We start from the raw sequence: 25,999 nt of genomic DNA on the forward strand, positions 1-25,999 counted from the left end.
TTACTAACTATAAAATTAAATAATACACTACATTTAAATAAAGCTACATGAAATTAGCAGTTAACAGTTTCTTAAAAAGAGAGACAGTATTCACATTTTTAATATCTTCATGTAGCTCATTCCAAACCTTGGCACCTCTATATGATAAGCTACGTTTTTTGTAGTTTGTTTTTGGTTTTGGTACTATTAAATTTGGCTTAGTTCTGATATTATAGTAATTGTTTTTGATATTGAACTTATTTAATAAATATGGAGGTGCAAGGTTGTTCATAATCTTAAACATAACAATAGCTTCATTTATATATAATCTTTCATCTAAGTTCATCCAATTTAGACTTTGTAGAGCTTGAGTACTAGAGTCGGTTTGAGATTTGTTTGTAATAACTTTTGCTGCGCGATTTTGAAGAACTTGTAGTGTTTTACTTTGAGTTATATTTGAACGTCCCCAAACAACATGGCAATACTCAAGATGAGGAGCCATAAGTGATTTGTATAGTTTGCATTGAATTTCTTTTGGAAATATGTTATTAGTCTTTTTAACATAGAGGGCGCTAGAGTACAATAATAGTAATAGACGATAATATTACTGTATTTATTCATGATTGTATGGAAGAATGATCTGTAGGTTATTGTATTCAACTTATTTTTAACAATACAGATACATATTTTGACATTTCAAGGTTAATTATGTAAGTTCGCATTTATAATAATTGGTCATTTATACTTTTAGTTTATTGACACTATCGATTAAAAGAATTTTAAATAATATGATCAGCTTACATTATTATATTTATTACAACAATTATTACTACTACGTAATCGTTTTGTAAAAGAAAGAGGAATATATACCAAACAAGGCTAGCGCCCCCTACCTGTTAATCCTTCACACGAGTGATACGGACCTGAGCACAGTCTCGTATTGACCAGCTTGTCAATGATATCAATGGTTCCTACAGTAGTGATAGTAAACATGTTCTGGTACTTGTGTACAATTTAGCTTGCGTTAACATTTAACATATAATGGATCAAGTTTGTGCGGTAATTACTTTTTCTTCAACTTTTACTTAGGAATCTTCATAAGGAATTACAAAAAGAGAAGGTAAGTTAGTGTGATTGTTATCAGCCATAATACCAAGTAATAGATCATTAAGGGCAAGTATACAAAAGAACCCTCATATTATTTGCAACAATGTGCATTGAGCACCTTTGGTGGAGAAATGCGCATTATAGTAGTATGTTATTATTGTATTACTAATGGGCCAATGCTGTAATTGCTTGCCCATACATATACATTCAAAGAGTTAATATTTACGAATTCTAAGTCTGGTGAATAATAATTATAAGAGAAAGCTTATTAAACTATACTTACTTACTCGGTCATACAAACTTTCATATAGCAAAGTTCAACAAGTGAATACTTTGCCATGCTTACACTTTGTTTCCTAAACACTTTTTAGAAAAATAATAAAAATATATAATTTGTTGTATACATTACCTATTCCTAATGAAAGAATACTGTTCGTTCTGGAAGGCCTAATTTTGTGATTAACAATTTTTGTTTTGCCTGCAATTGAGATAGATGCATCTACGGTTAGTAATATCATTGTTGCTGGATTTATAATCCACCGCCACCTGTTAGTTCAATATGCACATCCGTAATAAATATGACCATGGTCAGTACATTATATTTGACATTTACACTAATAAAATACGTTTTAATTCTTGTTGGGAAAATAATAGACGTGATAGTATAATGTATTTTAATTGCGTGATGTCCTGCCTTGAGTACGACACTGTCTGCATAATATGTCTTTTGTAACCTTCGATGTGCCATAATTACGGCGCTAACTTTCATTTTCTAAACATTAAATAACAAAAATAGATTACTTTAATTAATTAATAGAAATTATCGATCAATTTAATTACTCTATTTCCAATTAGGCACACTTGTTTTTACCGCGCCATTTCTTTTGATTCCAAAATATGCATGCTGTGTATTTGTTTTACCAATAACTAGCAAAAGACATTTGTTTTCCTTTGTAATGTAAATGATTTTTATTGACATTAAGACGATCTGTTAAAACTAAAAAAATTGTTCACAAGTTAAGTTGCAATAAAGATGCTAAAACAAACTATACAAACAATTAAACATTTGAGGAGAGTGACCTTTTAGAAGAAGTAATTAGGTTTACTTGCTCATTTCTTTGGAAAAAACACAACAAAACAAAATTAAAAGAGAATCAAAACCCATCTATTGGGTGATCTGGTGAAATAAATATATTAAAAACAATAGCCTATATTTAGTGTCTGAACTGTTTTTTAAAAAACACAATTTATCGATGGAAAAAGGGAATACATGAATTGAAGTACCGTATATTATAATTGCACTTGATCATCAATGATTTTATTAATTACTCTTGACATAGATAGGTCAGCGGAATCCTGCTGTTATTGGTAAAATCCCTCGATTGATTTAATCATTAGCTCCACGGGCTTTATATATATATATTGAAATGGTTTAAATGAAATAAATCGATTATTGGTGGTCTTGTTTTAAATCTACTAGGAATAAATGAGAGTAACCACGTTAACTGAAGCTACAAAATATGTGTTTATCCTCCTACTAGTATATATAACATACAGGTCAACTACAGAAAAAAAAAGAATCGTAAAGAAAAGAATACGGTACATCATCATAATGTTAGTGTCCGGTAACTGTATACAATGTGGAAATACCGCATTGCTAGTCTAGATACAAAAGCGGTTCCTTATCGATGATTGTAGCATTAAGTGGCACAAGTTGATCTGAACAAGTTAACCATACTTTGGTATAATGTGAACCTACTGGAGAAAAGCTAACGATAGCTGACTAAATACCGTATTGATCTGGTTGACACTTTATTGGCATGTACTACAAATTCTGCGATGTTGAGTATAAAATATTGATAAAAACTGTATTGGCAATAAACGTGACGTGATATGAAGTAGCTACAGTTGACAGTTACAGAAACTTTGTCGACAGATTAGCAATTGGAAATGACAATGTGAACGTAAACGTGGCATCACGAAGACACTGAACTTGAACATGAGTATCACACATGTTACAGTGACTACCAAACTGAACTGATGTCAGCAAATGAAAAGCATTTTAACGGATAAAATCTAATTAATTACGGGCGTTAAGGGCGGTAGCATGAAGATAGCGTGCGCTGTGGAGGAGACGTGTTTAAAGCTTAAGAGGTTAGGCAATCAATAGATAAAGATGTAAATATGACGATTGGTAAATTACCAGAAGAAGGTATTACAAACCTTAGTAAAGCCTTAGAAAACTTATTATTAATTGAACATTTTTAAAAATTAGGCTCAGAAATATTTTTTTGACTTACAGAAACGGTGAAACAGATATTCATATGTAAAAAGCAAATAGAAAAAAAAAGAAGAAATATAAATATATATGATGTATTGTGTGATCACTGATGATGACATGAAAATATACGATGGTTGAAATTATTTTGACAATAATGGTGTCGATTGCGTTCCAATGAGACAGAATGAATGATGATGCGTTAGATAGAGTTACAAAACCTAATATTAAATTGCATAAAATAAAAATGACAAGTTTTCATTATCAAGATGGATTTTCTTAGTCTCATTTCACAAAAAAATATAGAAACATATGTAACAGAAATGCATTCAAAGGTATACGCTATGTTTTCAATGTATCTTCTATACCGTATGATTGTACACTTTTGTTTTGTATTTGAGATACGTGAAGCGATCAAGAGAAGAGAAATACATTTTATTATCATCGTTCTATTTTATATTTTTTGAAAATGTACTTTTCTATTGTATTGTTCTATATCTACGTTGACCGATCGAGATACATTCACAATTACTTGTTGTATGATCCAAATATTAGGAACACGTAAGATGTGGAAAATAATACTGACAGTAACAATTCAATTAGGTTTATGGGAAGGCAATCGCAAAATACTTTGATTTGTACAATCGCAAAATTTAAAGCCGTAAAGATAAAATGCTTTACAGATTCACAGTAATTCCACATGGCAATTATATGACGTGTTGATGTCTTCCGTAAAAACGTATTACCTCATTCACTTTTACCACTGCTTCGGCTACTTGACAGACAGAGAAACAACGTATTGCTTATTAGGGAATTAAACATGTCAAATAATTAAATCGATCCAAAGGAAAATTAGCGTACAGACAACCAAGTTTCTGTAAAAATATAAATCATTTAATTTTAGATTATATATTATTATCAGATAATTTTATCCGCACCTTATTAAATGTGTTTGATAGTATTTCAAACCGTCCAGGACCGATAATCAGAACATTTTCGATTCTTCCATAATAGGGCAGATTTTTTGTATATCGTTATCTCTCTCTCTAAATATATACATTGTTTTTCAATCGTAACGCAGTACTTAACAATAGCTAACATTAAATAAGTAGAATGAGCCTTTGTTTTACAATAAGCTCGGGGACATTGCGTTTAATCGGACTGATTTATTGAATTAAATTATTTTTGGCATATTATTTGATGATAATTTATTTGAGTTGCGGCTTGTCTACATTACTTTTAACGATAGGCTTTTAGAAGCAAAAGCGGTACATCATAGCTTGATTTCTTTTAGTATTACAGCTGCTGCTTGAAGAAAAAAAAAATCCGTATTTTTTCTCTAAAATATTGTTCTAATTAAATATAAATAATTAACCGTATTCTTTACTAATGATAACTAGTTTTTTTTGCACATTCAAATGGAAAATATATTTATATATGCATATTATAGTACATTACATATTGTTGATCTATGTCTCTTATTTTTTTTATATTACTATATATCCATCTGCGCGCACTATTTCCACCTTTTTATTAATAATATCTTTTATATGTTTACAGCTTTTTGACCAATTACAAACGTTATCTCGGTGTCGAACATTCTGAACTGGTTTCTGTGTTGATTAGGTGGTCAGATTTCACACTTTTTAATGAAACACGACTTAACGTATTATTATTAGTAGAAAGATGGTTCATTCTTAGATATTTTCTCTTAAATTGACTTCAGATTTATTACACTTGACATGCAGTTATTACCTCATGGAAAGTAATACAAGTAGAACTAATGCAAAATATATAATAATTATTATCTCAATTCGATTTAAACTAACACCTCATGCAAATGTCAATAAACTGTTATTCTACTTCTTGTTTTTTTTTCAATTATTTTAAATATATTATAGTAAAACATTATTCTAGGTCCAATCAGCGATGACTAAAGTTCGATGCATTAATACTAGAGAGAGTGTTTTGTTCGTCATAAAATGTTTGCTTTTTTGTACGCAACCAATACCGGTAACTATTTTCTACTGGCAATTATTTAAACTTTATATGAAAACAGCGACGGGGCTGGTAACCACCCTGTGGTATCTTTCCTAATGTAACACATTTAGGCCTACTTAAAAGAAAAGAAATTATAAAACTGTTATTGTACACGTTGAAGTCGTACACGTTGAAGATGTACTCTGGTTGTACGCTTTTGCATGACTGTAAAAGTTAATGAAACATGTTAGTAGTGTTTTTGTAAGTAGTTAAGTGGTTTTTGATGAGTGTGCTGTAAGGGTGTTTAACGACAGGTACCACGCTCCGTCATTGATTGATGCTATTGAGTATTACATTTGTCACAAGTACATTCTGCAATTATAAATGTATGCCTGATGATTTTACTATAAAACAATAAATTAGTATTTTGATTCAAGTATGTTGATCAAGGAATAAAACTAATTTTTAGTTCATACCAAAGACTAGTACAGTGGCCTGAAAAAGACAAATAGCTCCAAATGATATAAGAATCAACAGGGTGTCTTACAGTAAATACATCATGGTTGTACATTGCTATGACAGTAAAACATATCTTTTAAATTTTTTAAATATCATATTAAATGATTCACCGTTTTTCATTTCAAATCATAGATAATACAAAAATTGACCTAGGTATAAAGACCTACATTGGAACATACAATTTATATTACTGTTGCTAGAAAAACACAGTGCATTTATCAGGCGAGACAGCAGTAAAACTGCGGATTATCGAAATGAATAGTAAGTTGAACTGAACATTAATGTGCATCATTAATATATCATTATGTCAAATAAAAGTTCTACTGAGTTCACTGTATTGGAATGGAATTCGTATACAGTCTGAGTTCACTGTATTGAAACCCATACTGTACATCGTATACAACATTCAATAAAGTCATTAATGTATGTTTCTCCAAAACAGACTTCCAAAGCATTTATTCATTGAGTCTGTAAATAGTTTGCTTTTATTAGTAAATAATATACATTTGACACATATAGTGTTTCTGGTGATAGAAAATGGGAACATTGCTAAACGTGGTCATACCACCATAATGTATTGGATATGTCATGGCTACTACTGATGCCATAAAGATGCTGCTATTTTTGAAGCACTCCAGTTACATCCAAAACTATCTAATGCATTCCGACTATTAATGTCTTTTGATGAATGTCAAGTTAAATATTTCTAGGATTTGTTTTTCAATTCATGTTCATTTGTCGTTTCGGGGATGCATTTCTACTTGGAATTATATCACCTCTATTACGCAGATTAATATCGGTACAAGATAGGAATATAAATAAATCCACTATAATGCTCGAATCCACCGAAAACGAATATCAAATTTGAAATCAAACTCTGTGTATAATATATCTCAATAAATTTTAAACGGGAACACAATATCAATTTACTAAACTGTTTATGTCCAAATGTCCAGAAACATTGAGTTCATAGCGATCAATCTTACGGTAAAAGTTCAAGATGATGCAGTTTACGTTTATGTCTAATCAATGAAAACTGATGATACTATCGTGTTATTATTACAAGATAATAATCGACTAAGAAGGTTGGAATGTCATTAAGTTTAATTCTTGTTGTACAGTTATGATATGTGTCTGCAAAGTTTCATTATATCAATGTCTTTCACCCGTGGTATTATTATATCAATGTCTTTCACCCGTGGTATTATTATATCAATGTCTTTCACCCGTGGTATTATTATATCAATGTCTTTCACCCGTGGTATTATTATATCAATGTCTTTCACCCGTGGTATACTGTATCTTAATTTCATCAGTATCATAGAAAATTTCCGTAATACAGCATAACATTTTTTGAAACCATTCATTAAACAGACACCACGTGTGATATACATACAATGCAGTATTACGGAATTTTTCTATGATATTGGGTACTGGGCAAAATGTGGAAATACAGTACTGAGAATATGTTAAATCTGTGCATATATTGAAATGTATTATAGTGAAGTGAATCCACTGCATACTACATGATGGTCAATTTAGTAAAGGCTCGAAGATAACTTAAATTTACACCTGTTAGAAATTCATAACAAAATTCATTTACAAATCATGAGAGTAGAATTATGCTTTAATTCATGGCAAATAACAAATTACATTATCGTGACCTACGCTTATAGCAAACTAGGTCTAAGTATTATATATTACATTTCAATGATTCCATTATAATACGAAATTAGTGTAGGAAATTACTTTCTTTTTATTAGATTCTTCCTGATCTCATAACTTTATATTTACATGTTCTTTTCATCGATTAAAATGTAAAGTGACTTAAACAATACAGTTTGTCGACGTAGGTGGTTCATGTTATCAATTGATATACATGAATTCAATCGATAAATTGGCTTGAATGACAAAAGAAACATGTCTTCATATTCAGGATGTGTTTCTTCTTATGTGCTTCGGAGAAACATATTTGTATTCATTGAATATGGTGTGGTTTGGTTTATGGCTTAAGATTGGTTCCCACTAGTGACGCAACGTAACGCAACCTACGCAACGTAAGAAAATGCTCTTCCAATTATTGCGTTTGCCCCCGCGGCCTGCGTATAATCAAACCTACAATGTTTGCAGCACTATTGCGTCGTCGGTTCCCACTTGTGATTACGCAATACAGCACTTTGCGTCGATACGCCGCTGCGTTGCGTTCTACCATGCTTAAAGCTTGGTTCCCACTAGAACGTAACGCAAGGACGTAAACGCAACGCAAGCGTTTTAACCAATGACAAGTTATAGACAGTTAGCAATCACAAGCGAATAAGCCATCGCTTGTGATTAGTCAATTCACTTGCATTGCGTTACGTCCTTGTGTTGCGTCGCTAGTGGGAACCACGCTTTAATTAGTACGAGATAATTAATTTGAGTTCGAATGTTGTTTTTAAATTAGGATAGAGGCCGAATTCATGAACGTCAACATTTTGGGTTAAGCTTGGTTCTCACTAGCGACGCAACGTAAAGCAATCTACGCAACGTAAGAAATGCCCTTCCAATCATTGTGTTTTCCCCCGCCTCCCACTAAGGGTGGTTCCCACTAGCGACGCAACGCAAGGACGTAACGCAACGCAAGTGAATTGACCAATCACAAGCGATGGCTTATTCGCTTGTGATTGCTAACTGTCTATAACTTCGCTTGTCATTGGTTAAAACGCTTGCGTTGCGTTTACGTCCTTGCGTTGCGTTTACGTCCTTGCGTTACGTTCTAGTGGGAACCAAGCTTTATGCGTCGTCGGTTCCCACTTGCGATTATGCAATACAGCACTCTGCGTCGATACGTCGCTGCGTTATATTGCGTTCTAGTGGGAACCACGCTTTAGCAAACCAAAATTCAACATATGTATTATATTGTTAACACTTTTGTAGCCTAGGTTAGGGAATGACCTGGTTGTTATGGCTTAATCGATATTTAACCAAGTTTCTAGTATTAGCCCATGGTGAACTTGAGATTATGCACGATTGTAAGAATTACAAGAGGATGTCTATATTTGAACGTCTTTAATGCAACGTATTGCTATAGCATCTTAATCAGTAACCAATTGATTGATCAATATTTTGACAGCCAAATCAATGGCATCCAGCTCTTTAACGAGATTATGTGTGAAGTAGCATTGTTTAATACAACGACTCTCAATTAGGTTTCACTCGCGATGGATCCTAATTTGATCAGTCAATTCGAGTTATAACCTGTGATATTACAATAGAATTGTGTTCTCTACCCAATTCTTGATTATTATTTATAGATATATTTGGACCTGATAATGCAGCTAACGTTGTGAGCATCAATAACACATTACGGATAGGAATATACCACTAAAACTAATTTATTCATATTTTATTACTCCCGACAGGTTTTTGAAAGATACAAATAATTACGTATTAATATTAAAACAATAGTACTATGCAGTATTTACAACGTCCTAAATACTTCATTCTATATTATTGTGTTAAACGAACCCAATGGCAAACTATTACTTTCCTAAAGTAAACATAATTTTTGGTTTCAAGTTTAATCAACTCTTTCTAATCGTCTTATATGCGTATCTGAATACCACGGTGACGCGCGTACGCGGTGTCATCTTCGTACATCTTAAACCACTCGTCCAATTGGATCAATAATATTAGCATCGCTATGTGATTCCAAAGTGCATGTCTATTCGATTGATGCGGACAAATTCAATATATAACGACTTATATCAAATGCACTTGTTCAGCTTTCTACGTAAACTATTCACCGTGGACATTGATTTAACATATTGGATATAGGTAGTGTCTTTAATTAGAGGCTAACATGCGTATTATGAACAATACATAGGGTCGAACATTCATATTAATGCATGTACATTTAGTCGAACTGGATGTAAATAATACCGTTTGCGTGTGTGTTTATCTAATTGTGTGCTTTATTTGCTATTAGTATTATCTAATAATAACCATACAAACCTAGACCAGGCTCAATTGTATGCTAATACATTATAAAAGATAAACATATATTAATATTATCGATAGCAACAGCAGTACAATAGAATTATCATAATAGTAATATATTATGATTGTTGTTAATATTGCAATTCGTAATTTCATTGTCGCTTGTCAAAATGTTTAAAATGTTTGGTTAAAATTGAACTAACCTGCCTTTTCAGCAACTCACGTTGTATTGTTCGGCATCAATCGTGAGTACTTAAAGGAATGCATGATGCAATTTGCATATTGGTAGACAAGTCTGATGAACAGACTTAGTCGAACCGTTAGAGTAAAACATTGGAAGCCTGTGGTGAATTTATATGCTTAAACATATACACAAGAGAGAATTTGGTGTGCTTGTCATCTAAAAAGTACGTTATACCTATTTGGTCGTTTTGTACATCATCTGTGTTTTACAGAGATTAAGAGTGCTATCCCCACAACAAAACCCATGGTGTTTTCTTGTCCGTTTTTGTACTTCTGTTTTAAAAATGGTCGGTTTCGGTTTTGGTTTATTCACAAGAGATGGAGTTAGATAGCTAGACCACTACTTTATAGGTAAGGTGGTTCAAATACATTTTTGATTTTCTCTGAGTTTCAACATATTATATTTAAGATGTTTAAATTTGACGGTTCACAAGTGTTGTTTTCACTACAAAGTCGACAACAGATTGAAACACGACTACAAATCCTTTATTAAAAAAAACCTTGCTTAGCACTTAGCACGTTACTGACAAAACAACGCTTTTTAAATCTTAATATGTCTCTTCTTATAATTAATTATTTTGATTCAATGGAAACTTAATTACTTGTCCTTAAACACTGCATGTAATCTCTTCTATGTTTACTGCTACCAGCATTGGTCTAGGCCTACATGACCTTTTATTGCAAGATTTAATATGCATGTTACATGTTTTAACACGCACAAAAATTCTGTTCTTGTTTGATTTGGTGATCAAAACAAATTTTATGTTAAATAACGTGTTTCTGAAACTGATTGGAAATAATATAAATGAACCCTGCGGCAGTATTGACAGGCATTACGCACTAGTTGCTAGTTCATTGAATAGGTAATCACCTCCGGGCAATTATTAGCGCCACCCGTTATATATATATATATTTGCTAATGGCAATGTACATGTGTCTTCACATATAAATATCAAAAATCAATATTTGCTGCCAACTGGGCTTACTTATTCGTATTCCAATTACGTTGAGACCGTGTCATTCCTCTTATTTTACTTCTATGTTTTATGTGATTAATATATAGCGCGTTCACATGGGATTTATAATAAATTGTTAATATCATGTAGTTAGCAACAATTTGGGGTTAAAAGGTTATATGTTGCTTTTTGTGAACTTGGTTCACCACCAACCACGCGATCGTCGCGGCATTTTAAAGCTTTTTTTTCTACGCAACGCAAGAACGTATACGCGCAACTAATTTGACCAATCACAATTAATGGATTATCTAAACTGTCCTCGCTTGCCGCACATCTCTAGTTGGAATTGGGCTTAAATGTAGAAAGTAAACTCCCGAAAATACCAGTTACGTATACAATGTTGTTGCATTTACACTTTTTGTGAACATATTTGGTTTAAACTCTGGGTATAAACTTAACACAAGTCCACACCATTGTTTGCACCTTACACAGATGTTTAAAGATGAGTGTATGTGAACACACACTTGACCCTTTTCGAATTGCTTCTTGAGTGCTGTTTTGAAAGTTACACAATGTCACATGTGGGATGTGCTTTAAAGATGTATTGTCCCTTGAAACACAAAAAATAAAAAAAAAAATATTCTAAATTTAAATTGGCCATATCAAAGTAATATTAAAGTTATTCACTTTAAGTCGAAAATTCGAGCCAAAAACAACAGTTTACGTAATTAACAGGTAAATTAATTAGATTACATTTCGTCTGAGAAATCGTCGCAAGCGAAAGTAAACAAAGATTTCAAACCATGAATTAGTCAAAGGGACAATACATCTTTAATGTTGGATGTCCATACTATTGTTTCGGTTGTAACAAGCATAATGATGAATGTAGTTTTAACAAGTTATACAATGTCACATGTGCGATGTGCTTTAACGTTGGATGTTCATACTATTGTTTCGGTTGTAACAAGCATAATGATGAATGTTGTTTAAAGAAAATTTACAATGGATAGTAACTTTAAAATGGCACGTATTCCTTCTGGCTGTAAAGAAAATATTGACGCCTTTCTTAAATGCGTCCTTCTGATACTAAATCAGGCGCGATAAGTACACCATTTAGAACGTTAACTAGCTCATTAATCCAGTCATTGTGGACATTAATGATTTTCCAGAAGCCATTTTCTTCTAGATTTCTAATTATCCAGTATTTTTATTTTAGTATAAAACCGTAATAAGTCACCACAATATTTAAATCAGGCTAGACTAATCAATCGGTGAGATCATAGTTGGAATTATTATGCCACATTAAAGTATTTAATATCATTGTCTTGAAATACATAGTTTGATTAAAATTTAATAGAGGAATAAGTTTAAACTAGTCTTGCTTTAAAAAAGTAAATGTCAGTATTGCGCGCTGACGGCGAGAATGTGTTAGTATATTGCAACATTTCCTCACCATTTAAAAACGTGTCATACGACAAAGTTGCCAACACTACTCTAGACTGGCTTATTGGTGTTATTAATTTGTCAAAATTCAAATCTATAGTCGGGGAATTGCTGATAAGATGTCTGAATTAATTAATTTACGACAAATCTGGGCAGAAGCGATCTAAATTAACAATATGCATGCATTCATTCATTCATTCACTCTTCCATCGTCTTTCCTCCACTCATTCCTTCATTCGTTCGTTCATTCATCCATTCATTCACTCTTCCACCGTATCTCCTCCACTCGTTCGTTCGTTCGTTCGTTCGTTCGTTTGTTCGTTCGTTCGTTCGTTCGTTCATTCATTCACTGCCAATGCTCCACTCCCCACTCATTGATTTTGTTCACCGAATGCAGTAAAATTGTGTATCTTGTTTAGACAAGTTTGTATTCTAGTTTAATGTAACAATTTTTTCTTCCTAACAGATAAATATTTCCTCTTGTTAAATATATTTTTCTTAATGATAATGTACACAAAATGAACTTCTCAAGGCTACAAAGCTTTATAAGCTACAATAATTGCAGAAACATGTAAGATGTGCCTAGTTTGTCAGTTTAATCTTAGATAAGTCAGCTGATGAATGAAAGGCAAAGGTATACATATTGGTATCGAGTAACTGAAATGAATATCAAAACGATTTCCTGGCCAAGATCAACTTGATGGGTAATTAGTTCGTTCATTCATTCCACAAACCGATAACAATATTTCTTACTTCAAGACATTGACACTAGTAAACACAAATCTGTAATGTCATGGTCCACGACACAAGTTGTAGTTTCTACAGCAATAATACATTTTATTACCACAATTTTGAAGAGATTCGTTTCAGCTGATGCATTATATTCAAATTCCGGATTTACGATTTCGTTATCTTGCAATACAACATGCCAAATTTCACTTGTAATGTTTAAGATGGGTGTCTTAGTCATTTCTTATTGAAATAAAAGAAAGAAACTTACACTAGCTATAACTGGTGAGATTGCAATGCATGAACCTAGACCTACCAGGGAAATGTGTTTCTTTAAAAATAATACTTGAGGTAGGTTTATGTACATGGTGGTTATGTCAAATTTGTTTAGACCTACTAAATTCATTTAGTTTAAATTGCTGTTTGAATAACACGCGGTAGCCAGGTAAGCAAATGTGAGTACTTGCGTCCTAAACAATGGTATAATCCGGGGTTCAATACTTTAATGGTAAATAAGAGTACACGTGCTGCATGCTGAGGTTGTTAATTGTTTTGATGATAGCTTGTAATTTTGAACACAGTGATGATAATTATATCTTTTATAGTTTTTCTATTGTCGACATTCGGGCTATTGTATAATGAGTTTGCATGACTGAATAACTGCAAATGCTTAAGATACATAACTCTAATATGCTATATGCATAGTCTGTATCTGATCGTGATGGTCAATTCTACAATATCATACGGCAACACCAGTAACTTGATTAGTAGGCCTATGTCGTATTTCTATTGGATCGCTGCAGATAATTGTGTTTTAATTATGTGGGGTTAAAGTGGTTGTATTGTTTAATGTATACTGTCAGCTTTTATTATCGAGTCTGCTTTCTTAATTTTCATATTCCTTCAATTCTATTTTCAACATCAGAGACACTTGAAAGCTATTTCTTTAGTCTATACTTGACCTAGGATTTCTTTTAGAAGAAAAAATCTATCTAAACGCCGTCATCATAGCAACAATATAACACCACTTTAAGTTCTATACCATATTACGCTTCTCATTAATTTAAATTACCTTTTTCAATGTTTTTTATATCATTGGTCTATCAGGAGTTTGTTTATGCTTGAAGAACTAGAAGAAGCATATCATCCATTTTCCTAAATTACCGATTAGTCTTACAAAGAAAATGAATGGCGAGTGTATATCCAGGTGTTTCTGACCACCGAAGAAATAAACAACTGCAGGTGCCGTAGGCCTACTACATAATTTCTATGTATATTTTATATGTGATAATAAATGGAAGTAATAATTTTCACTGATGAATTAATAAATGTGCGTCATATGAATTAGCGTTTCTTATTATTATGAAGTTTTCATGTTCGTAACATTGTACTACGCATCATGTGACGTGGCGTTTCTTAAGCCGATTTTCCACTTGGCGAATTTGTTCGCGCAAATCAAAAGCGTCAGCATATACGCATGCGTATTCATGTTTCAATCTTCCGAATCCCTTTCTACGCATGCGTGTATTATTTTCGACTGAAACTGATCAGTTACGTTTACCGCTAATTCTTTTTTACATTGATATAAATCACATAATTATTACAAGCTGTAATTAAAATGTAACGTCGATCAATCATGCAATTTGATTTTTTTCTAAACTATACGGTAATTAAATTAATCAAACAATTAATACCAAGATTACAATTAAATATTTATTAAACCGACACCATGCAATTGCGGCCTTATTGTAATTTTATATTTATTGACAATCCGCTTATTATCGTCTTTTTGTTACAATTAAGTTGAGTGTATTGGTCCAAGCAATTTCTTCTTCTAATTTATATTTTATTTTGGTCGTTGTTTGAAGCTGTTCGCATCTCTCTCTTATTAATCTACTTCAAACAATTCATTTAATACGTTGCTACGTAACGAATGTTCAATCACCGTCATTCTACGAGCTCATCTGAACAAGCTAAAAACTAGGCCTGAGGTAAAGTCATTTTATATTATAAAATGACCCATTTTATAAATTTAAACCCATGCAATGATAACAAAAACAGTATTGGTACTAAGAGTGGATAATTTCACGACTCGATTGCTGCTTTAATGTGTAAACTATCCATGGCGTGACCAAACATGTAAGAAATACACGAAACATACATAAAACAGAGAGTATTCTATTTTACTTTTTAAAAAAGAAGAAAATAACTTTTTTGGCGCACTTAAGTACAGTAGAATTGACATTTAAATGCCATACCATTTGAGACACGTTTTGCAGGCAGGCGAATACATGTCTCGCCTCAATTGGAATACATTTTCATTTGTTAATATTTTAATACATTCTTTATATGCCAATTGCTATTTGTCCCTTATCCCCGCGTAAAGTATTCGAAGTCACAATCCGTAAACAACATTATCATCATTAAGTATATTGATTGGATTTTTATTCCAATTTAAATTCATCCATGGTGCAATTGATTGTGTGCGAAGCATATCAATTGACATTAGGTAACCCTCCAAAGAATTTACAAGCATACAAATATGTCATCCTTAATAACATTAAGAGAATTGACACTTTACCTAAAATTATATTTAAATATATTTGCATCACGTCCATACGCCGTCTATATTAGTGCGCAATATGACATTTAGTACCTTTCATTTATTCATTCATTCATTCATTCATTCATTTTCTTTATTTCGGATAGTACATCTATATATACAAATCATTCAAAAAACAAAAAGAGAAACAGTTTCACCAGGAAATTAACAATATAAGTAACTTCCACAAAAAAATTTAAATGGTATTCACTTCATGACTTTAGATAACCTTTTTATTTTATATTAATAAAAAACTAAAACATAAAAACTGACTAAAACAAATAATATATATATATATACATTTTCTGATGACGTCATTGAATACAGTTGTCAAACATTACAGACATTTGTAGTTTACAATTCAGAAAGTAGCTGCACAATTAAAAAAATTAAGATGCTTATATATAGGCCCAGTGAATCACAATCATGTGTCAAAACCAACAAAACAAGTATCGTTCTTGTTTCCATTTTGGTCGTATTATAATATAATTTCAAATTAACAGGAAAGGTGTATTCGAAGAGAATATTTCAACATGATTAACGACTACTCTTTTGAGAATTTTTATATCATTTTATCCAAAAATAATTGAGTTGAAAATGTCTACGAAACAATATAATTGATTTATAATGTTTTACAACGTTTGCTTTCATTTCAGATATGTTGACGACAAGAAATAACAATGCCTACGGGAACTAAATGTATGCACCGAAGGTAGAGTTTGTAGCGAATTTTTACTTGTTCACGTCTTGTATAAAACTAGGTCTACTCGTTTGGGGAACGTAAAGTTGACACGAACTCATAACGTATATTTGGCGAGAATGAGGTAGCTGTATACCCGACAGTTTGCTTACTGAATTTATCGAAACATTCATGAGTTTATCTCTTGCCGTCAACAAACAACTCCAGCTATGATAAAACGAGAAAGAAAGACGACAGTGTGAGAATGAGCCAAAGGAAAGCATTGCCGGATCTTGCAGGCAGAAGAATGATCAAACATTGGTTTAAACACTGAAGGATTTGAGATTCTAAAATCAGTCAATTTAAATGAAACTTTTATACACACAACCATTGATATAATTATGGAGAGTACAATATGGATATGGCTGCTTATTTGCGGTTTTGTCCCTTGTTTTATACCTAATGGTGTTTTGGCAATCACTGAACACTTTGATAATACTTATTGTGGCACGAAAGGAATGGTTACTAACATGAAAAGGATATATATTGGAGGTTTGTTTCCACTTAAAGGGAACAGATTTCACTCAGTACGAGGTCGCTCAGAATTAGAAGCTGCACGATATGCCCTGGATTTAGTGAACGAGCAGAGTAGTTCTGATGGATTTGTACTATGCATGTTTCATAATGACACCGAGGTAATCCTTTCTGTAATTTTTTTTCAATATTTCATTTTAAACTAAAGTACATCTAACATAATAATTTGTCAACTTAAATTGTAGCAAACGTGTACATTGTCACCAGAGCAAACCATTTTATTTGATTTGTCAGACAACGGGTTGCGCACGCATTTACGCGGAAACCCAATGCAGTAACAGTAACGGTTACCACACTCGAGATTACAAAATGATATCCCTATAATATTAGTTTATTTTACTTTACTTAATATAAATTGTCGTTACTTCAAAATAAACATGTTGGTGTCTCATTACCGTCAGCTCGCTTCACTTGTCAAGTTAATTTAGCCCACTCAGTATACCACTGGGTACGTTACGTGAAATTTGGTATTCAGTTAATTTAGTCTACTCAGTAACATTAAGTACGTTACATAACGTATGGTATCATGTGGTGGCAAGTTCAGAAAGGGCCAGTCGATCATTGTGACAAGAAATCCCTCGCACGTGCATCACAACAGGTATATTAAAATTGCCCATCATTGCTATACGTTTACTTGAATTTAGAGATGGTACTTGTTAACATTCGTGCATTTATGTGAAAGGTTTGAAAATATAGGTGATGTACGCAACCCTAACTATATTCAATGCAAACATACATACATCTACAGTTTACACTACACGTTTACAAATGGTTTGAGGAAGGCACCACCACTGCAGGCTAAACGTGTAACTGCCTCCGCGCTCGATTTATAGCTAATTATGTACGAATAAAATCGGATGGTTATGCTTTTTAAAATAAACCCAAGATTTCTGTTCAACACATAAAACCCCGCATAATAGACGTCCTTCCAGTTTATCATTTAAGAAAACAAACCAAGTTCATTTTATATTTACGAAGTATATTAATAAGCAGCTGGATATCAATAATATATATAATGCACGTTCAACCTGCTTAATAAACAGTTGTACGCTCCTCATCACATCGTATCGTTTACCTTCGGGTCACAGTACTGTATCACAAATTTCTGTACTAAATTACTAAAATCAAGCACGTAAAACCATATTTAATTAATATATTACAGTATTAATTTAGATAAATGTGATATTTTATTGTATTACAATATTATACGTTCAAACAAATCGATATTAACAAAAGTAATAATTTCCCCCCATAAACAGTTTCCATAAACCTTTTTGAACATGTGAAATGTACACAAGTCTAACATGTGAAATGTACACAAGTCTAACAAAATAACCCTTTATATCGTATTGTTGTAGATTTGTCTTTTATTGTAATTCAATTTCTTTAAGGACTTAAACAGCCTATTATACATTACGCCTAATACAACGTTATTAGATCGACGACTGCGCGTTTAAATGAAATTTATTTAGAACTTCTATACTAAAGCTGCACACCGGACCATTTCCGGTGTGTGTCTTTTGTATTTATACTTTATTTTCATTGCGTAGGGAATAGGCAGTAACTGATTAGGTGGCTTTATGTGAAAAAATGTGCTTTATAGTATAATGATTTTCTCAATACAATCTATATATTTACGATTTAGATATTAACCCATGAAATGTTTCTTTGGTCTGAAAACCATATCCGACTTGCTTCATCTTACTCTTCCTTCAAATTTCTGCTCTTGTTTAGTTGCTTCCTTTTTTCTATCTTTTCTTCTGAGATGGTCAATTTAATTTAATTCATTTAATTGTGTGCTTTATTTTATCTTTATAAATTATATTTATTTTAATTTTATGTTTATTGTTTCATGTTTATGTCTCGTCATTTTGTATTTTTGTAAGGGTCCCTAATGATCAGCTTCGGCTGAATGGATCACCCTCGTAAAATATTGTTGAAATAAATAAAATAAAAAATAAATAGATATACAATATACTTGATTATGTTCATTACGTCAGATTGTTAAGATGAAGACTACATCGATACTAAGCAAAGTAATGTACGCGTATGTACGATTGAAATAGGCATGGCAGTGTTATTGGTTTGATACATAGCATAATAATGACGACATCAGGTGTTGAAATAAGTGTTATGATTGAACGAAGTTTAAAGAGAATAATTTATATTAAAATGATATTTAAAAACAGTGTCCTAACCGTCAACTATGCTGCAGAGAGAATTTACAAAAATACAGTAAAATGAGAGGAATTTATGGTTTAAATAGATGATAGAGGCTTTGAAGTATCATTGATAATCGTTAATAGTCGCCGGTAGTTCTTTGTACATCGGGCAGGTGTTGTTTTAGGATTCGACGTGACGTAATGAAGTAATGATAACAACATGGAATCTTGAATTTGAAAATTTGAAAACAATATTTAAAACCATGGGAACTAAAATGGTAGCCAAAATGGTCAACTTGCTTCGTTAATGGTTTAATTTTGTTTCTATTTGTTTTCCGGTGTGAGAGGCTAAGAAGACGGTAGGTTCGGTGACATCTTCATCAAGAGTTTGCATCCTATCATACTTATTATGTCTTTCTGTATAATGTTGTAGTATAATTATGATGCAGAGTGATTCTAAATGAATCATTAATTATTATGTTTTCTTACTAATATTAAAATATTTGTATTCGTATCACCTGACAGTGCATTCATGCAGAATATCCATTTGTACTTTCTATATTGGAAAACCAAAATCTACATTGTTACCTTTTGAACTAACATTAAGAAGTTGACTATCAGGACACGCATTTATTATTCACAAGGGATAGCATAAAATGCATTACTATCATAATTAAAAGAAGTACAAGTATTCTTAAGAAGATATTAACTATCAAGGATATATTAAACGAGATGATAAATCTCAGAGCATTCAGATAGAGACTATAGAACGTGATGATACGAGGAGCATTCGAGTATAGAGTTGGCTGCAGATGCGCCGTATGTTAGAACATTATACAGTAGCGTCGTTTGATGATAATGTCTAGCTTTCTTGATCTAAATGTTATATTTTGAACACCTCGTAAATTTTGACACTGTTATACATATGTGCACGAATCTCGGTTTGAAAATGTGTCTGTATGTGAACAAAATGTGATGTGCCCATATATGAACATGATGATGTCACACTACCATATTTGGGCACACAACTATCATATTTGGGTACATCACGCTTTGTTTGATAGTGTAGACAGTGCGGTTTGAGATATGTATCTTGTCTCTATCAATAATTTATTGAATTTTAAAGATTAGATGTGTTGGTTGAGCAAAACAATTAATGGTTTTCTTCATTTTCACCATGCAAAATAAAAGTCAAATCTCAATTATGCTTTGAATTGCCATAAAAGAATGTCGTCAATATTTTTTTCATTAAAGAACTTGACTGAATTCCAAAGCACGATGTTAACATGTCCATACAGCGACATTCTGTCGGTTTCATGAAAGAACTCCACGTTACGTTATTGTGTCAATCGCTTAAAATTAATTTCCGAAACATAGCAACAAGAAATCTTACAAATTAATTACGGTCTTTACGTGAACACATTTACAAAATAATAAATATACATACATATAGCAGGTCGTAAGTTAATATTACAAATTGAATTAGTAATGTTGACTCAATCCACGTAGTTGAGTTGTATAGTAACAGATAAACACCTTTGTTCCATTATTTTCCATACAAGAACACGGTATTGTTGGGACAGATACGATTAATGTGAACAAACTGTTATGAGGTTTATTGCCTGAGATCTATTAAAACAACGCAATTCATAGATGGTTTGTCAATATGTTACCTTTGAAACTGAAAGGTTTCTACACATCTTTACTTAGTCACCTTAGATGTAGATCATTGATGTACTAATTTACCCCATCATTAGTCGTGTCTCTTTACCGATGTGTACATTATCTTCATCAGCAATGGCGTGCAAAAATGTTGATTTCCCATGAGAAGTGACGGGAACTTGCTAAATACTTCTAGAAACCAAATGAGCTTTTGTGGCATTGTTAATGGTATTCATGATACCTTCCTTTCTTTTGTGTAGGAATTTACAAATTATCACAGAATTAACAATCGGAATTTGTTAATTTGTTTTATATTGTATGACGGTAGGCTCATATAGCATTATACTAAAAAGTACTTTAACAGTAAACATGTACGTTTCAACGTACCCAGCAATACTAGGTTATAGGCCTACACATTTGGTAGAGGCAGAATTATAGCACAGCCCCTTGCCATGTGTGGAATTACCAAGTGTTTAGATAACCGCAATAAGAACGAATTGTGATAGGAAACAGATATGATTTGCATCGATTACTTATAGAATTACTACATGAATTAAAAAGGTTTTGAGTTGAATTACTTGAGGGAACATCCAACTAAATTACAGGATTCGTCTATATGCTGTATTAAAACTCCTAATATCGCATTTCAACAATTTCAAAAATGTGTATTTAAACTAAATATTATAGATGAAATTACAAACACAACATACCGCATGTCATCTCTTGGGCCTATGTCCTCAGATTTCCATACAACTCTCAGGAACAAACCTATGACATGAAGAAACCAATTCAAAGTTTGCTCTCAATCGATTTGTTTTATATAGTCAGGTTCCGCCTCATTCAGATTTTAATAACATTTTGGATCGCGTTTCTTTGCCGGCACAATTTACGAATCGAAGAATAATTGAAATGCTCTTTACGAACTAAAGGACAGCATGGCTTAAATTAAGGTCATGTGTTTATGCAGGCCTATTTCTAATATCAATTTTTTAGATGAATTATATATACTGAACTCAGTTTGAATCAAATTATTTGCTATCTTTTGAAATAATGGGTTGGGTTAAGTTTAGTGTTAACAGATATGCTTATTAGACCTAAGTTCAATCGAATGTCCAATATACAGCAAATTAGTTATTAAATATGATTTATTACTATAGAAATTCCATTCACCGTAATCAAACTTTCATTTAGAGGGCGGTGTTGTTGTTACATTTTGAAAATTCATTTTTATTGAAATAAAAACTCACTGACTTGTTCTTGCATTTTAAAATTATTATTCTAAATATGTAAACTTAAATTTGTTTCATTGCTATACTATAATTAATGGTAGGGCTAATTATCAGTGTAGTGACGTAGGCTATCAAATGTATGCCTTCAAGTTTTCTTTACAGTTTCATCGTCGAATAAATTAATATGACGTCCATGTTGTAGTCATCAACGTTTTATGGTTCAACGTGTAAGGTTTCTAAATGAGAAACTTGTGCATTTAGCCAATATGTTAAAACTAAGTAATTAACCAATACTCAACCTGACATTAATATCAAGGGCAAATGCGCCTTAGTTTCTGTCATGTTCTTTATAGTAAACCATTAAAATATGCTACGATTAGTTGTAGATCATTTCTTTTCATGTTCATTCGTTCGAAGATTGTGCTGGTGAGCGGTATGAACATTTTTAGCCCTCGGTCTCCTGCGATAAATCAACTAATGCCGTGCATTTAGAATCATTTCATGAATTCTGCCACGTATTGTCCTTATGTTGACCTGCTACACATAATTTGTTAAAAATTAGTTTCAATTTCATTTTTTTTGCTTTACTATTTTCTGTACTTTACTATATCGTTTTCTGGCTTCAAATGTCGTCTAAAAAGACTTTCAAAGTTAAATGCCAAATTATATTTCACTAAATAATTCTTCATTAAAGAAATTAATTCTATGTAAGTATTCTTATAGTATAAAAGCTATGCTTTTTATTATTTTGTCTCGAATCTTTCGATGTTTTTTGATAGATTGAAAAACTGAAATATTTGTATATTGCTAATTATCATTCACATCATCGTAATTATTTCTATCGTTACAAGGTCATTTCATATTAATGGATTCGACAATGAAACAAATCTCAGTTATTAAAATTTCCCTCGAGCAAACTCAGACTAAATGTTAAACATTGAGTTTCCGTTCGACGTCGATACAATCAACGTTTAAACTTAAATAATGATACTGTGATATACCTTGATATTCTTACAATGTCAAGCTTTCTGCGTGGTGATTTCCTGGAAATGCCAACATTTATATTTATTATCAATTCCACTGACTCAATTACCTAAAAGCAAACCAAATCAACAACTAAACGTATTAAATAGAAGTTTACGTGGGACACACATCGTCACCTAGATAATAAAACGATACGATTAGTTGAAATTGTCTGTTTGTTATTACAGTGCGATACTGGAATTGGTGCTGATGCTTTGTTTGACCAATTTTACCGAAAACCTCCAATGAAGATACTCTTAGGATGCTCTTGCTCTGAAGTATCGAAACATGTAGCTACTATCACACAATATTGGAACGTTGTAATGGTAAGTACCACATTTAACATTGAAACATATACATAAATTCCCACACTACTTGGATGGAAAATATTAATCGAGTTTAAAATAATAAGATATACTTTATGAATCAGTTACCGGAAGGATTGGAATTGTAATCATTTTATTTTTTTACACTCAAACTTGCTTTAACACAGACATTATCCGTTTCATTGGCACATGAAACAAAATTGCCAACAGATCTTGAGGTTTAGACCCTATGTGTTTTTAAGTTTTTAATTTACATATTTATCTGAGTTATTGATAATAAAAGAACCCCCAACCATGTTTGCGTTTTTTGTACGGAATCTAACCTTGTACAGTGACCAGGTACATATTTAGCTGCACTCAACTCTTACGGAATCTAAACTTGTACAGCGACCAGGACCATATTTAGCTGCACTCAACTCTGATTCAATTTGTTAATAATTTTTGGCAGTTGTGTGTTATAACTATAACAAAATAAATCAACAGAAAAATATTTAAAATAATAACTTTAAAAGACAACATTAGAGAAAGATTGGAACCATAAGAAACAGAAGCGCATTTTCAGTACATTATTTTATATGAGTGTCTGGAAATGAAAATTAATGGAAAGAAAGTGACTATAATATTTGTATTACTTAGAAATACGTGTTATTAGCAGAAAACGGAGCAGAATGTAAACTTGAGTTCACACTCCGGCCATTATAGTTATACGATATTTCTTTATTAATGTGGATGGTTAAGATATACATGTAAATTTTGTTTTAAACTAATCTAAACAACATTTATTTAGGAGTAGAGATAGACTGATAAAAGGTGGACAATTTTGAATTTATTAATTGAAGCAACAATAATTTAGTCTACTGTTCAAACAATGATATGGTTTTGGTTTGAAAAGAATCAACAAAAAAAGCTATAAATATTCATTTGATTTCTTGCTTTCAGTAATTTAAATGGTAAAATGAAAGAATGAATGGTATAATAAACTATAAATCACTAATCAATGTACTAAATTTAAACTTTAACGATGTGTTTACGAATTTAATATTTGTCGTAGGCATTCAGCGTAATCTTGATTTGAAGCGAGGTTTCACTTTAATGCTACCAGAATTGGATTTAATATCAACTCTGCTGTAATTATCAAGAGTATTGTTGTATTTTACAACGCTATTTATATTCCAATGCAGCATTATATACATTCTAAACAAAATAGTAGTGCGGTCGCAGGTTATTTAATTTTTGTGAACACTACAATTTTACTCAAGCGTACGAATTCTTACTCAAGCGTACGGAATAATCTGCACTGACTCGATTGTGTACGTTCGAATCTTTGTGCAACTCATCGTATAAGTTTAGTTAGTCGATGCAAATTGAAATAGGCTTGTGTAAAATAATTTCTCGTTACATGATATCTGCATTTCTTTATTTATTACTATAAAGTATGAATTATTAGACACGAATCTTTATTTTCATAACATAACATTCCTGATTAAAAAAATGTCAGACGCAAATGATTTTCTCTCAATAACACGTTATTTCAGTAATTTTCTATGTATCCCTTTGAGGTTTACTGACGTCATAACAGCGCAGTCAATTTGAACGTGCAGTTGATTGATTTAAAATAGTAGTAAATCTATGAAACAAATAGAAACGCAATCAGTTTCTTATTCCAAACAATTTAAAAACAGAAATTATCATCTATTGTGACCACTGTTTCAAACTAAAAATAATTCCAGATATTACTTATTACACGTTATCACAATCAAGTGAAATTAATGCTACTTCAAGATTTTCAGCAGTAGTAACAGCATTTAAAAAAAATACTGACAGTTTTATTTTTAAGAACATTTAATTACAATTATATTAAACCAAGTACTTCGGATTAACATTATTGCCATAACTCTGGTTTATGAAACTCGAAATGGTATATTACATGATGGTTTTAGTTTGATAACATGATTGAAATGGTATATTACATGATAGTTTTAGTTTGATAACATGATTGAAATGGTATATTACATGATGGTTTTAGTTTGATAACATGATTGAAATGGTATATTACATGATAGTTTTAGTTTATAACATGATTGAAATGGTATATTACATGATGGTTTTAGTTTATAACATGATTGAAATGGTATATTACATGATATTACATAGCCTATGTAAATACGCTAACGTGATTGGTTGAAACTGCATCACATGACTACCGCTGCGAGGATCGTAAATCGTATATATCCTCGAGAACGATGATATTGACTGTGTAATTTTCGCGTAATTATCGTGTCCCCTGTCATTAAACATATAGATTCTCGAGTACGATGATATTGACTGTGTAATTTTCGATAAATAAACAAAAGTCATCAACTCGATCTTGAACTCGGGTGGAATTGTCACTCCATCGCAAGACAACGCTTCAACCGTTGCGCCACGGAAGTTGCTTGAAGAAATTAATCTTCTAAACTATTTAAACTATGCATACATAGCGCCCTCATTTGTTATAAGTCCACCCTAAA

The 25,999-nt window shown here is 32.0% G+C and overlaps 1 protein-coding gene across 3 annotated transcripts in view; it reads left to right on the forward strand.

Annotated features, from left to right (window-relative positions):
- The first annotated feature begins 997 nt into the window (after nt 1-997).
- Nucleotides 998-25,999, forward strand: part of LOC140050516 (gamma-aminobutyric acid type B receptor subunit 2-like) — a 44,502-nt gene continuing 19,500 nt past the window's right edge. Inside the window, exons 1-3 of one of the 3 annotated variants that reach the window (XM_072095747.1) lie at nt 998-1,099; nt 16,471-17,188; nt 23,352-23,489. In XM_072095747.1, coding sequence (XP_071951848.1) covers nt 16,895-17,188; nt 23,352-23,489 — 432 coding nt within the window. In that variant the 5' untranslated portion in view covers nt 998-1,099; nt 16,471-16,894. Of the gene's footprint in view, nt 1,100-9,613; nt 9,680-10,135; nt 10,436-16,470; nt 17,189-23,351; nt 23,490-25,999 lie in introns of those variants that run through there. The other 2 variants (XM_072095749.1, XM_072095748.1) reach the window with 2 other exon arrangements.

This window comes from Antedon mediterranea, chromosome 5 (assembly GCF_964355755.1).
Source record: "Antedon mediterranea chromosome 5, ecAntMedi1.1, whole genome shotgun sequence".
NCBI classification, from domain to species: Eukaryota; Metazoa; Echinodermata; class Crinoidea; order Comatulida; family Antedonidae; genus Antedon; species Antedon mediterranea.